The sequence below is a fragment of the Lynx rufus genome, unplaced genomic scaffold, assembly GCF_022079265.1.
Source record: "Lynx rufus isolate CCGP_SWC_20201006 ecotype Redwood Valley unplaced genomic scaffold, mLynRuf1.p SCAF_2, whole genome shotgun sequence".
Classification (NCBI taxonomy): domain Eukaryota; kingdom Metazoa; phylum Chordata; class Mammalia; order Carnivora; family Felidae; genus Lynx; species Lynx rufus.
This window is the reverse complement of record NW_025814834.1, coordinates 74,861,015-74,874,482: the sequence shown is the minus strand read 5'-3', so window position 1 is coordinate 74,874,482 and position 13,468 is coordinate 74,861,015. Positions and strand designations below refer to the sequence as shown.

The window sequence follows — 13,468 nt, the reverse complement described above, 5'->3', positions numbered from 1 at the left end:
GCCAGCTTCTTTTATTCTCGAGAACTGAAGGCTTCCTGAATGGCTATTTCTAGAGCCAGACTGCAGCAGAGTTTGAGTCCCAACTGTGTCATTCACTAACAGTCCAATCATGAACTAGCCTCGCCATGATTTCAATTATTCACCCGTAAAAGGGGGAAGAGATCCTGTTGGTTTAAAATGAAATGATACAGCGTGCCCATAATATTTATTTAGGATCATCATAATTTAATTATGACATTACTAACAGTAGCCGTGTTAGAAGGATGGTGAATATTCTTTGTGAGGTTCTGCTGGGCACCCTCCTGAGAAGTGTAGCACAGGCAGGGGATGGAAGAAACCAGCAGTGAGGCAGTGGGCACTGCAGGACAAGGTAAAAAACCAAGACTAATTACAACCTACCTGAATACCAACTCCCACTGGAGCCTTATCCTCCTCTCTATGCCAGCAAAATTATTTCAACTGTGGTTACTCTGTAGCACAGAGAGTCTCAGCAAGTAACCCCTAAGTAGATAGGGAAGATGAAGAGTTTAATTATATATCTCCATATATCTCCATACATGCATTCACGTGCAGAGTGAGAAAAAGAATATTTCCTTTGGCACTTGGCAGGAGGCCAGTTGGCAGGGCAATCATAAGCTACTTGGTAACATTAATTATGTCGGAGTGTTCTCTTGTGGTATATGGTCTAATTAGCATAGCGGTGGCTACCATTTGGTGAATTCCTGTGCCAGGAACTGTGCTAGACAATTTATGTGCATTCTTTCTAGACCGTAAAACTCTACTGAATAAGAACTTTCACCTAATTTTAAAGATGAAGGAACTGACATATAGAGATATTAAGTACGGTATCAAAAGATAAAGATCTGAGAAATATTGGTGTTGAGATTCAAAATAGTGTCTAACCAATAAAGCCTATGTCCTGTCCACTACAACGAGATGCCTCCACAGGAACTTCTCATGGCTTGCATTGCTTTTATAGCAACTACTGTTACTGGTTATTCTTCCTCTGCGGTTTATTTTATTTATACCCTTCCTCAAGAAAGATACATGATAAAATTATCACTGATATATGTAGTAGATGACGAATTGATGGATGAACAGATAGATAGAAAAACAGATAGACATACCCACAGATAAACAGAGCGTGTGAGTCTATATGTATATACATACAATTGTACTCTGTGACTTTTAAAACCATCTCATGGCTCTTGTTAGCACATCACTGTGCCCTGCTTGTGTCCTGGCCCAGGTGTGCAGAGCAGCTAGTTCACAACAACCTCCCGACCACCAGTGTCATCATGTGCTTTGTGGATGAAGTGTGGTCCACTCTGCTGAGGTCTGTTCATAGTGTACTTAATCGCTCTCCTCCGCACCTCATCAAGGAGATTCTTCTGGTGGATGACTTCAGCACCAAAGGTAAGAAAAACACTCCTGAAAATTAAACTTTGGTATATATGTAACAAGTCAGAGTTAGACTCCGTGGAAAACAAAGATATGGACGGTCTGTGGTTTCTTCCTCAAGAGCAAAGCACATTACATGTTAAGTGTTGAGAAGACAAATTGTCTATAGGACCAAACAGATGAAGCTTCAACAGAGTGCAAAGGCAGAATCCACCATGGTGCAGAAGAAGTGAAGAATCTCTCTATTGGGGTTATCACATAATTTGTGTACGTAAGTAGACCTTTTCCACCTGAAGTCCCCTTCCCACCACACCACAAATTTCCAAAATGCGACCCACTTCAGAAAACTTTAGCGAATAGCAAAGAGAGGACAACCCTAATAGAACAACGTAGCTTTGATCATGACCACAATGACATGGGCCAGTTTCATCAGCCTCAGAGTGCCTACCAGAATCACACTGAGGTCCGGGAGCAGGGAAAATCCATGAGAAAAACTGGTTGAAAACTTTGAGAAGGGGCCTTGAGAACATACAAAGAAATAGTATCTAGTCACCAAGCAAATGATAGTCTTCTGTATGAATGGCAGGTCCAGATTTGGAGGGACCTAAAGCTTAGATGGTTTCAGGGTCCTCTTTAAGAAAAAAATCCCACAGGGGTGACTGGATGGCTCAGTCAGTTAAGCATCCGGCTCAGGTCATCATCTCATGGTTCATGAATTCGAGCCCTGCGTAAGCTCTGTGCTAACAGCTTAGAGCCTGGAGCCTGCTCCGGATTCTGTGTCTCCCTCTCTCTCTGCCCCTCCCCTGCTTGCTCTCTCCCTCTCTCACATAAATAAACATTAAAAAAAGAAAGAAAGAAAAAGTCCCACAAAATTAGTAGGACAGTGAGCAGCAGAAGTACTTTTGGAAGCCATTCTTACCTAGGATATCTGTCAATAGCTTAATTACACATAGAAGTGATTGCACGTCATATAAATACACCCCATAGAACCCCAACAACATTCTTTTAGATGGATTCCTCTTTGGCCACCCAACAAGACAAAAGAGGTATGATGGAGAGGGCATCATAGTAGGGAAGTGACAGTGGACTTAACCAGTTGCAGTTGCAATATCTTTCTTTCACAAATTTTTCAATTTGCATACAATGTTTATTTAGCCTTCTGCCTGGGTCTTGGCTTGGCTTGGTTTGTAAGCTGGGAAGTTTGTACAGAAACCTGAGCTTATTTTATTTCAAGGCAAATTTGCCCTGTCCTGACAAATACTCAGAAAAGGTGAGCCCTCCTCTGTAACTTGGCAACCCTGAAAAGGATTTGAGATTTAAGAAACAGATAGCTTAGAGAATTGAATACAGACAAAAACCTATCCAAGAAAATGACATCAGAAAATAAAATCATGTCCCAAGGAGTAAAATTTATCAACGATAGTAAATATCAGAGTTTCTAGAATTTGATGTTAAGGAGGCACTGCTAGTATTATCCATATCTAGTTACTCAAAGTGTTTCCTTATCTATTCTTGCTGTGATATAGACTACCTGAAAGATAATCTGGATAAATACATGTCTCAGTTTCCAAAAGTTCGAATTCTTCGCCTCAAAGAGAGACACGGCTTAATAAGAGCCAGGCTGGCAGGAGCACAGAATGCAACAGGTAAGAAGCTGTTAATTTTGTATTTTGGCTATATTTTTGTTTTAGTTTTTTTTTTTTTTCAAATATACAGCAAATTTGAAATAATACTGCAGGGGGGCGCCTGGGTGGCGCAGTCGGTTAAGCGTCCGACTTCAGCCAGGTCACGATCTCGCGGTCTGTGAGTTCGAGCCCCACGTCAGGCTCTGGGCTGATGGCTCAGAGCCTGGAGCCTGTTTCCCATTCTGTGTCTCCCTCTCTCTCTGGCCCTCCCCCATTCATGCTCTGTCTCTCTCTCTGTCCCAAAAATAAATAAAACGTTGAAAAAAAAAATTTAAAAAAAAAATAATACTGCAGGGAACAACCATAATGCCATCATCATTCCACCAATATTTAGCTTTTTGCAATATGTGCTTTCTCTCTCTCTCTCTCTCTCTCTCTCTCACACACACACACACACACACACATTTGTTTACACACACTTTTTTTTTCTCAACTTCTGAATTTACAGACATCATGACCCTACAACTCTGTGTATCTTAATAGGCATCTCTGAAAAAATATTAGATAAGCACACTTTCATATCTGAATATCGTCTGGTTTATGCTCTTTTCAGACTCCCTTATTGCTCCTGAAATGTTTTTAATAGTTGCTTTTGTCTTTCAAAATTTGAGATCTAATTAAGTTTCATGCACTGCATTTGGTTATTTACTCTTCTTGGTTTCTCAATCTAGAGTAGAAAACACCCTACTTATCACTGACTTGTGTTTTTTTCAGTGTCCAGGCCATTTGTTCTGAACATCTGACCACATTCCGAAATTTCCTCACTGTTTCCTCATGTTACACTCAGGCTAAACATTTCTGGCGTGCATACTGGATAGAATTCTACTCTGTAGGTGGTAGGACTTGAGTACTGCTTATGGCTTCAAATCAAGAGACACATGATGTCAAGTTGTCCAACTGTTGGTGATGGTAAATTTGAGCACTTAGTTAAAATGTTGACAGTCAGATTTTTCTTTGGGGAGTAAGAAGCAATTTGTGGGGTAATACTTTGATCCACATGAATACTCTGTTTTCCCTACATTTTACCCAGTGGTTTTGCACCCATTGATGATCATTGCTTGGATCATTTATTGCACTGAGGGCTGTTCATCTCTTCTGCCTTCCTTCCCTCTTCTTTCTCTCCCACCCTTCCCCTCTCTCCCTCCCTCCTCTTTCCCTCTTATAGGGAAATCCCCACTATTAATTTATGCTTTCAAAAATTCAATTTGTATGTTATCAGCTTCCTTCCTTCCTTCCTTCCTTCCTTCCTTCCTTCTTTCTTTCCTTCCTTCTTTCCTTTATTTATTTGTGGTACTCAAATTGTCCCAAATTTGATCACTAGGAGCCCCCTCAAGCCTAAGCTGTCTTGGCCTGATCCTATCTGTATTTGAGGACTTAGAATTGTTTACTTCTCTCTTCCCTGACCTGTGTCTGCTCTTCTGATAGCAATTTCTACCTTCCCAAGAGCAATATGCTCTTTTCTTCACCTCTTTTTAGTGTGTGGGTGTTGGGGAGTGAAAGGGAGGAAGCAAATCTTTTCTCTCATGAGGACTCTAACATTAATGCCAAACATATAGGTTCATTTTCACATCCTGCTGTGGAAAGACCTGTACGCCATGATGATAGCTGAACTTACATACCAGGTTCCATTCTAAACACTTTCTGGACTAATTGATTTGATCTTCACAATAACTCTAGGAGGCAGGTACAAGCACTTTCCTCATTTTACAGATGAAGATATAAAGGTACAGTGAGGTTATGACTTGCCCAAGTTCTCCCAGCTAGTAAGTGATACAGCAGGATTGGAACCCAGAAAACTCTGAATCCTCAGTCTTACCTACTACATTTTGCTGCCTCTAGACATTTAGATATCACTCTCCTCTGTAAGCCATGGCATTGCAGATTTCCACCAGCTTGTATTTAAGCATGTTCTAATGGTAAATTATCTACTCCCCTGAGTTACACCACCTTGTAATGAGACCACAAATCTGGAACTTTTCATATCCCACTGGTTTGCTAACAAATGTCTTTGGCCTGTAATGGAAATTTTAAATAACTACAAACACATCACACTAAAATTAACATTGCAGGGACAGATAAGATTCTTAATGATAGACTACATTTGAAAAATTAAGTAAAAATCCATGTTTGACTTCTTTTGGGAAGTAATTACCCACAAATGATACAAAACTAGGAAGTGAGGAAATAGTCCAAACTGACTAGTTTGGGGCTAAGATCTGGATAAGGAACATCCCCAGGCAAGTGGGACAAGAAGTACAATGTCCTGATGTAGAAATATGTTCTGTCTATTCAAGCTAAAGAAGGAAGTTTATTATGGTTGATGGGTGCTGACCATAAAGAGAGTGGTATGAGATTCATTTGGGGGGCAAGGCAAAGGCAGGCTTTTGCAAAGTTTTATGAGTCATCTGAGGAGTGTAGGCATTATTCTTGGTATAATATGAAGCCAATGAAGTTACATTAAACAGGTGAATAAAATTGTCTGACTTAATTTAAAGCTCACTTTGGCTGCCTTGTAGAGAACGGGTATTAGGGAAATGTGAGAAGAAGTAGGGAGACCATTTAGGAGGCTATTACAGTTGTCCAGGCACCAGGGAGGTACTAGGACAGAAGAAGGGAGTGGTCAGAGTAAGAATATATTGTGGATATGGAGCCCACAGGACTTGTCATCAAGTAAGATATTAAGAGAGTAATAATGAAACGAGTCAAAAAATAAAACAAAACTAAAACAAAAAACCCCTAGGACTGGAATCAGAGCAACTTGGTGGATGTTCCTCATAACCAGAGGAACAGATTTGGGATTGCAGTTGAGTTCCAATTTTATTCATGTAAATTTGAGATGAAAATGAGATATCCATGTAGAGAAAGCTGATAAGTGCAGAACCAGAAATGCAATGCTTATAAAAACTTCTCTCTGCCTTGCATGGAGCACGACGCATGCTGGAGATGATCTCCGCAATAGTCCATACTGTTAAGACAACACAGGAGGCCTCTTCAGATGGGGTGCAATGAACTTGGTCAAAGCAATTGCCTACTTGGCCTGTTCAAGTACTTACGGTTACAGCCATCAAATCGTTCTTTGAATTTAGTAAATCCAAATGTAATAATGTAAATTTGGCTCTTTGTCCCTAATACTCTCGAGCACATTAGCTCAATTTTAGTCTGGTAACTCTTAAAACTATTTTGACCATAACCCATGTTAAGAAATAAATTTTGCATCAGAACCTGCTGCATACCTATGTTACACATATAACTACAATAGACATTTCATGAAATAACATGTGCAACAAATTCTAGTATCTTCTCTTTTTGTTTTATTTGTTTTTTAGATTCTGGCCAATCCCACTATGTTGTGGTAGTGACTTGCTAAGGGGTCCCAAATTTAGTTTGGAAAGTCCAGCTAGGTGCATCTTAATTGCTTGTCACTGTCTAATGAAGAGTTGCTTCTAAACTATCGTAGAAGAAGAAGTAGAAAGGTATGTTTCAATGGGATTAGTAATGGCTTTGTCCAAGGATATATCCAAGGGCCCTGAAGTGTACTTGAGTCCTGTGAAAAATTCAAGGGGATTCAGAATCCTGTACTAGCTTTAGGTGAGGAAATAATTCAAGGACTATTCAGGGTCTGGACTGAGCAAGGCTGGTCAACCTGGTGAGTTCTCCCAGACTCCCCTCTGAGAATTCCCCAGCCATCACAAATAGAGCATTAGTAGGAGACGCCCTGGACCTGAACAGTCTCTGTAATCAGAGATCAGCAAAGGTATCAGGGCAGAAAATGTCTCTAGACTGCCTCAGCCAAACAAAGAGATGAAGGACCAGAATCTGAATCCAAAATCTGACAGACCTTAATAGCTATGATTTCCTAAAGATTTACCCTTTAGGATTCAGAGAAAAGGAAGGGGAAACCACAGACAAGGAAGGATGAGATCAAAGATCCAAGGACCTGCAAAAATTGGTCAAGTGGCCCTGTTTTGGTCCCAGGGTATTATTAGACTCTCTGAAAGTACATAGTACAAAATATTAAGGGAAAAACAGTAACTCTCTGACAACTGGCAATGTTCACTACATATTCAGTTTTCAGGGCACGATACGTCCTTCATCTGGATCTGATTCAGGCAAAAAGATCAGGTCCAGGTCCCATCAGTTATTTCCTGAGAATGAGGAGTTAGACTGGCCAAACAGGATTTAAAAACTTGAAGGGTATGCCACGGTCAATGGATCTCTAGGGAAAATGTTCTATATGAAGCCACAGAAGTAAAAAGAGACACAGTGATTGAGGTGCAAGTGTATAAGCCAACCTCCAGGATCTCATGCTAGTATTGAACGAAAGAGCAAGTTACTGCCCTGCCAAGAAGAGTCTGCAGTCAGGAAGGTTCAGTAGTACACTCCAGAGAGTCAGAGTAGAGATCAGATTCTCATTTCCTTTGTAACAATGGCATTTAGGAAATATTTGACATTGCTATGAGCATTCCAAAGAATCAGTTGGCTAACCTTAAGTATGTGGACTAAAGTGGCATCTAATTCCTGGACAACCCTGAGGTCTCCTGAAAAGCAACAGTCCTTCCGTAAATTTCTACAATTTGTTTTTTGCTGCAGGTAAAACAGATGGTTTCCTTAGCATCATTTATAAATTATTATGAAAATTTAAACAGCCAGACAGGTTCACATTCCTCAAGGAACCCTACACACAGCAAACCAACACTAAACTGGTGCTGGCACCAATATCCCAAGCTGGTTAGCTAAACATATATGGGAGCCCATACTCAACAAGAAGCCAAAGCTTTAGGCACATTAAGCATCTCTGGGCTGGTCAAAAAGTAAATAAATAAGTAAGTTACAATCAAATCCATCTGCAAACAATCCAGCATTGCTGGGACCTACTCTTAGGAAACAGAAAAACCTGCCAGTTGGCCATCAAGATAAGATTATTTTGAGCTCTTGCTTAAATACTCATTGACAAACAGTAACAATACTAGCCGTTTATAAGGAATTTAGGTATTAAGTAGATCTTAGAAGTAGCTCTATTAGGTAAATCTCAGAAAGGTTAAGTGACTTATCCAGTGTGGCTAAGGAAAGCAGAGCTGCATGACCTCAGTCCTACGTCTATTTCACCGTGACTCTTCAGGATAGGAATAGTGTGTGAAATGTCCCCAGACCATATCCACCACAAGTGGAAATCCTAACCAGAGTCAGCAACATAGACAGATCCCTGGTCTAGTTCCCGAGATCTTATTTTAAGTTAAAAAGTGTCTGAAAATGGAGCAATGACATTCACGCATAGGAGGATTCTCTTCTTGCCCAAAATAAAACAGTATAAAATCCCAGTCTATGTTTTGGGCAGAGGCTGCTTCCTTTGGGTCCTGGCAACAAGTGAATGAAAATCTGTATGGGGATCTGGGCCAGGTGGGAAGTGAATGTAGGGTTGGGGACCCATCTAGCTACCACCAAAGACTGAGAAAGTCAATCCAGACTCTTTGACCCTATAAGCGTATCCTGAGGATAGGAACAGGGAGTCTAGTAGAGACTGCTCTTTGGTTTAAATGGACCAGCAGTAGCAGTGATAAGAGGTAAAAACAGAGAAGGAGGCAAACCATAAGAGACTCTTAAATACAGAGAACAAAGGGTTTGCTGGAGGAGAGATGGGTGGGGGGGATGGGCTAAATGGGTGATGGGCATTAAGGAGGGCAGCTGTTGGGATACGCACTGGGGTGTTATATGTAAGTAATGAACCACTGGGTTCTATTCCCGAAACCAATACTGCATTGTTTGTTAACTACCTTGACTTTAAATTAAAAAAAATAATAAGTAGTAAGAGAAAGGGACTATCTTCTGCACCTGTTATATATACCAACCAAGTAGGACCTTAGCAGACCATGCTTGCATACCTTACACACTAGATGGCCCCTGTGAACCTTCACACACAGGGAGCGGGCTGTGCAAGGGGAGACCCTTAGGAGACAATGATCTTTCATTATCAAACGAGCCATAATCTCTGAAAATAAGACTCCCCCAGCATGATCAGGAGTTATAACTGTTGTGTCCCAACAATTGAAGATGAGCGGGGACGGAAACTTTGGTCTAGCACAACCCACTTCGGCCTAAAGAGACTTCTCAAGAACATTCCTCACCAACATTTTGGCTAAGTTTGGTTTCTTCACCCTCTTTCAAAAATTCCATTGTTGATCAGTTAATTGATAAAATATTGAACCATTAATTAAGAGGTTGGTTGCAGTTTTTAGTGGATCATGATCTATCATCCAGGTATCTAATTTCACCTTGTTCTTTGCCTGCTATTATCTTCTGCCTTTACTTCAAGCCTTCACGGTCTAATAGCTTTTCCTCTCTCTGGCCATTTTTTCTTTCTTTTTTTAGGCACACAGGCAATGGAATAAACTCTTTTCTAATATCAGGCTGCCACTTGGCTGTGCAAACTTGGAAAAGTTTAAGTTCTTTGTTTCTCTTCAAAAGGAATAAAACTTAGACCTCCATCTCATTTCCGAAGTGGGAGGGAATAAACATTAGACTTATACCTCAGGGTTGTTGCATGAATTAAACAAGACAGCCATGTAGAATGCTTAGAACCATTGTCTGGCATAGAAAAAAACACTTAATTGAAAATAACTGATGTTATTACTGGTTAGTCAAGAGCTAAGGGGGGGTGGGCAGCCAGGTATTAGAGTGGTCAGTTCAAACAAGACAAAATCAAAGTAACGCTCAAGTCTTTAATCATTTCCTCCAATAATGTAAGTAAGAAGTGTAAGTAAGAATTGAAACAGAAGAAAAGTGCTGACTCCCTCAATGTTCCATTCTTCCCTGTAGAGAAATGGACTGATGGATTGAGCAGATGTGAGGATCGTCTTACTGCCTAAAGGAGCCCAGAACAAAAGACTCCTCCTGTTTTATAGCCCTGGGGGCTAGGGTGAGAGAAAAGAGAGGGGTAGGAGTGGGAAAGTACCAAATGCTGAATCAGAGTGGAGGCAAATGTGCTGGAGATCTACCCATCTCCCACATGGTGAAGCCGGGTTCCTGGCCTGAAGCAGTCCTCGGAGTGGAGGAAAATGGAAGAATGTGGACTGGAAACACAGCTTTGCTGAGGGCATGTCCACTGAGTGGGAGGGAGGGCCTGAGCTCTTGACTGCAATTAATTCCCTTCAGAGGCTGGGGCGGGCTGGCTGCAGACCGTGTCTGGTGTGAGAGGGCGGCCTCCCGCCACGAGGCCTGCCAGAGAAGCTTCTGTGATTGCCTCTGGTCAGGCCTGAAAGGATACATAGGATTTCGGTCATAGTTCAGATTCCTCAGGTTATTATTAATCTTAGACGCACACACACATACACACACACATAATCCACTTGCATAAATCATTTGGAACAATGTAGATGCTACTTAGAATTTTATTGAGATGAAAGTACTGCTGCACACAACGAAGAGGAGAACAAGGATTTTTAATGAGTATTTTTTAGCCTCCAAGTTTCTCTTTCTTTTCTCTTTCTCCTGCCACGCTCGTATTTTTTATTGTGGTAAAATACAGGTGACATATAATTTACCGTCTCAGTTGTATTTCTTCAGTGCACAGTCCAGTGCTCTGAAGTATATTCACACAGTTGTACAACCCATCTCTAGAATGCTTTTCAGCTTATAAAACTAAAACTCTCTACCCATTAACCTATTCCCTACTCTTCCTCCCACCCCTGTAGCCCTTCCACACTGCCTTCTAGCCTTGCTGATTCCTCCCCTTTTGCCTGTTTGTACCCCTATTATGCAAAATGGTATTTCCCCTTTCTGATGCCAACCTTGGATTATCAAACTCTGCCTGGTCTTCTGAAAAACAAAGCTCAGTTTTCCACAGACCCCCCACCCCTACCCCAGGGTAATGGGACCCACCCTCCTTAGAAGAGACAAAGCAGCCACCCTTTTAATACTAAGGATTCCCTTCAAAGTCTTGGCTACCCATTCAAAGTGGCTTATCAATTTTTTTTTTTTTGCAAACAAAAATGATGCTTCCAGAAACAAAATTTCTTTTATTTCATGATAGAATGAAAATATAGGGACCAGGAATTCGGTGATAGTTCCGGCCTTTACAATGTACTGCCTTTGCAATCACCTTTCTGGAGCAATCTCCAAGACCTTTGAACACAACAAACACACACTCAGTATATCGCTTTTTTCAAATGAACTTTTTTTTCTGGCTCTCTAGGTGATGTGTTGACATTCTTAGATTCTCACGTGGAATGTAACGTTGGTTGGTTGGAACCTCTTCTGGAAAGAGTTTATTTAAGTAGAAAGAAGGTAGCCTGTCCAGTAATCGAAGTCATCAATGATAAAGATATGAGGTAATATTGTCATATTCCACAGGATACTTTTAAGTGACTCATTAACTAACAGCAGCAGAAAGTACTGGCCATATTCCTCGGCTGCACACTTTTACAAATCTGAGAAATACACAGTTAATCCATTTACATAAATGGAAACACATAATAGATATATCAAGATCAGAGAACGTCAATCCAATTGTTTACTTGATCATCAAAATGCTTAACCCTTAATACCAAGAATTCCTAATACTCATTGTCCAGTTCTTTCCTCTTTCTATTCAGCTGTGCCCCAAAATATTTATCTCCCTTAAGATTCATTCATCTTTTTTGTGGGAAATATACATATGCTCTTAATTTTTTCCCTCAACAATATCCAGAACATTATTAAAAGAAAAGTGGAAGTTAAAAACAAGCAATCTAGCCAATTAGTCACTAATGCAAGTTATACTCATAAATTCTCTTGAAATGTTATAAAAAGTTTGTGATAATCTCGAGTCATTTGTGTAAGCACTTGCTTCATTCATTTTAACAAGACATGGTGTCAGGTTGATCAAGTATATGTGTATGATCTCAAGCAGCATTTGTGTTCTTTTCCTGGATTAGTTACATGACAGTGGACAACTTTCAAAGAGGCATCTTCGTGTGGCCCATGAACTTTGGTTGGAGAACAATTCCTCCAGATGTTGTTGCAAAAAACAGAATTAAAGAAACTGATATAATACGGTAAGCGTGTGAGATTTAAGATTAGGAGGCAATCGTGTATCTTTTTGCAAAGGCATGGGAAGCAATCCCACGAAACAAGTATTTCCCGTCATTCTATAGACCATCAAGAATTATGGTTTTAGGGGCGCCTGGGTGGCGCAGTCGGTTAAGCGTCCGACTTCAGCCAGGTCACGATCTCGCGGTCCGTGAGTTTGAGCCCCGCGTCAGACTCTGGGCTGATGGCTCAGAGCCTGGAGCCTGTTTCCAATTCTGTGTCTCCCTCTCTCTCTGCCCCTCCCCCGTTCATGCTCTGTCTCTCTCTGTCCCAAAAAATAAATAAACGTTGAAAAAAAAAAGAATTATGGTTTTAGCCAATAGATCAAAAGCAAGCAAAGTTTCCCTAAGAAATTAGTTTCCCACTACCAAAACTCATTTTTTCAAATGGTCAATTATACCCTATTCAGCCCTGAATCCAGAGAAATTTGCTAATACTATTCCTTCTCCCTGGGATTTACAACCTAAGAAATATAAACTAGTTGAATATGCTGCATAAATGCTATATAAGCACACCTAACATTAAAGGCAACATGAGTAAAAATTAGAAGAGTAAATAATAGTAATAAAAGTATTATTGTAATAATAACTATTGTTAGGATTTTCTTTTGGTGTCTAACCCTACCCCTTCCATGGGAGGGGTGCCATATTCTGTAAGTGAATTGAGAAATATACACAGAAGCAGATATGAACTGAAAGTGGGGTTTTATTGCTAGAGAAGCTGGATTGAAGAACACAGCTTAGACCTGAAGTCAAAGTGAAGACTTCTGAACACTTCCCCAGGAGTCTAGACCTGCATGAAGCCAGCCTCAGGCAGAGTGGCAGGAGTCCCAAAGACTCCCCAGTTGGAGAGAGAACTTGAACTGACAAATGTAAAGAGAAAGCCCAGCCCAGACTGTGCATTGTGGCATTATCTCTCAGAACTTACCCCCTATCCTTTGCTAGGTGCCATGCATTCAGAATTGATATTCCTAGCAAGTCAAGTAGGCTTATTATCATTTATTAAGCAGTCTGCATTTAGCCCTCTCTATAACCCTAGAAAAGGTGGTAGGTAGGATTGCCATTACAGAGATGAGGACACTGAGCCTTAAAATAAATAATTTTCCCAGGGATATATAGCTTGTAAAAGAACAAATTGGGATTCAAATCCATATCTGCCTGAATGTAACACTCTTGCTCTGATCCCACACCTAAAGAACATTTTTGCCTTTTTCAGACTCCCATTTGGAGGGTCAATGTACTGATCGAGCTCAGATTATATCCAACATAACATTGGGAAGAGAATGCATTCTGGATAGATGGCAAAGGACATTTGTCATT

The 13,468-nt window shown here is 40.6% G+C and overlaps 1 protein-coding gene across 1 annotated transcript in view; it reads left to right on the top strand.

Annotated features, from left to right (window-relative positions):
• The window catches only part of GALNT5 (polypeptide N-acetylgalactosaminyltransferase 5), a 41,348-nt gene that overhangs the window by 13,542 nt on the left and 14,338 nt on the right, over nt 1-13,468 (top strand). Inside the window, exons 2-5 of the mRNA XM_047082835.1 lie at nt 1,250-1,416; nt 2,928-3,047; nt 11,275-11,410; nt 11,996-12,115. Coding sequence (XP_046938791.1) covers nt 1,250-1,416; nt 2,928-3,047; nt 11,275-11,410; nt 11,996-12,115 — 543 coding nt within the window. The remainder of the gene's footprint in view (nt 1-1,249; nt 1,417-2,927; nt 3,048-11,274; nt 11,411-11,995; nt 12,116-13,468) is intronic.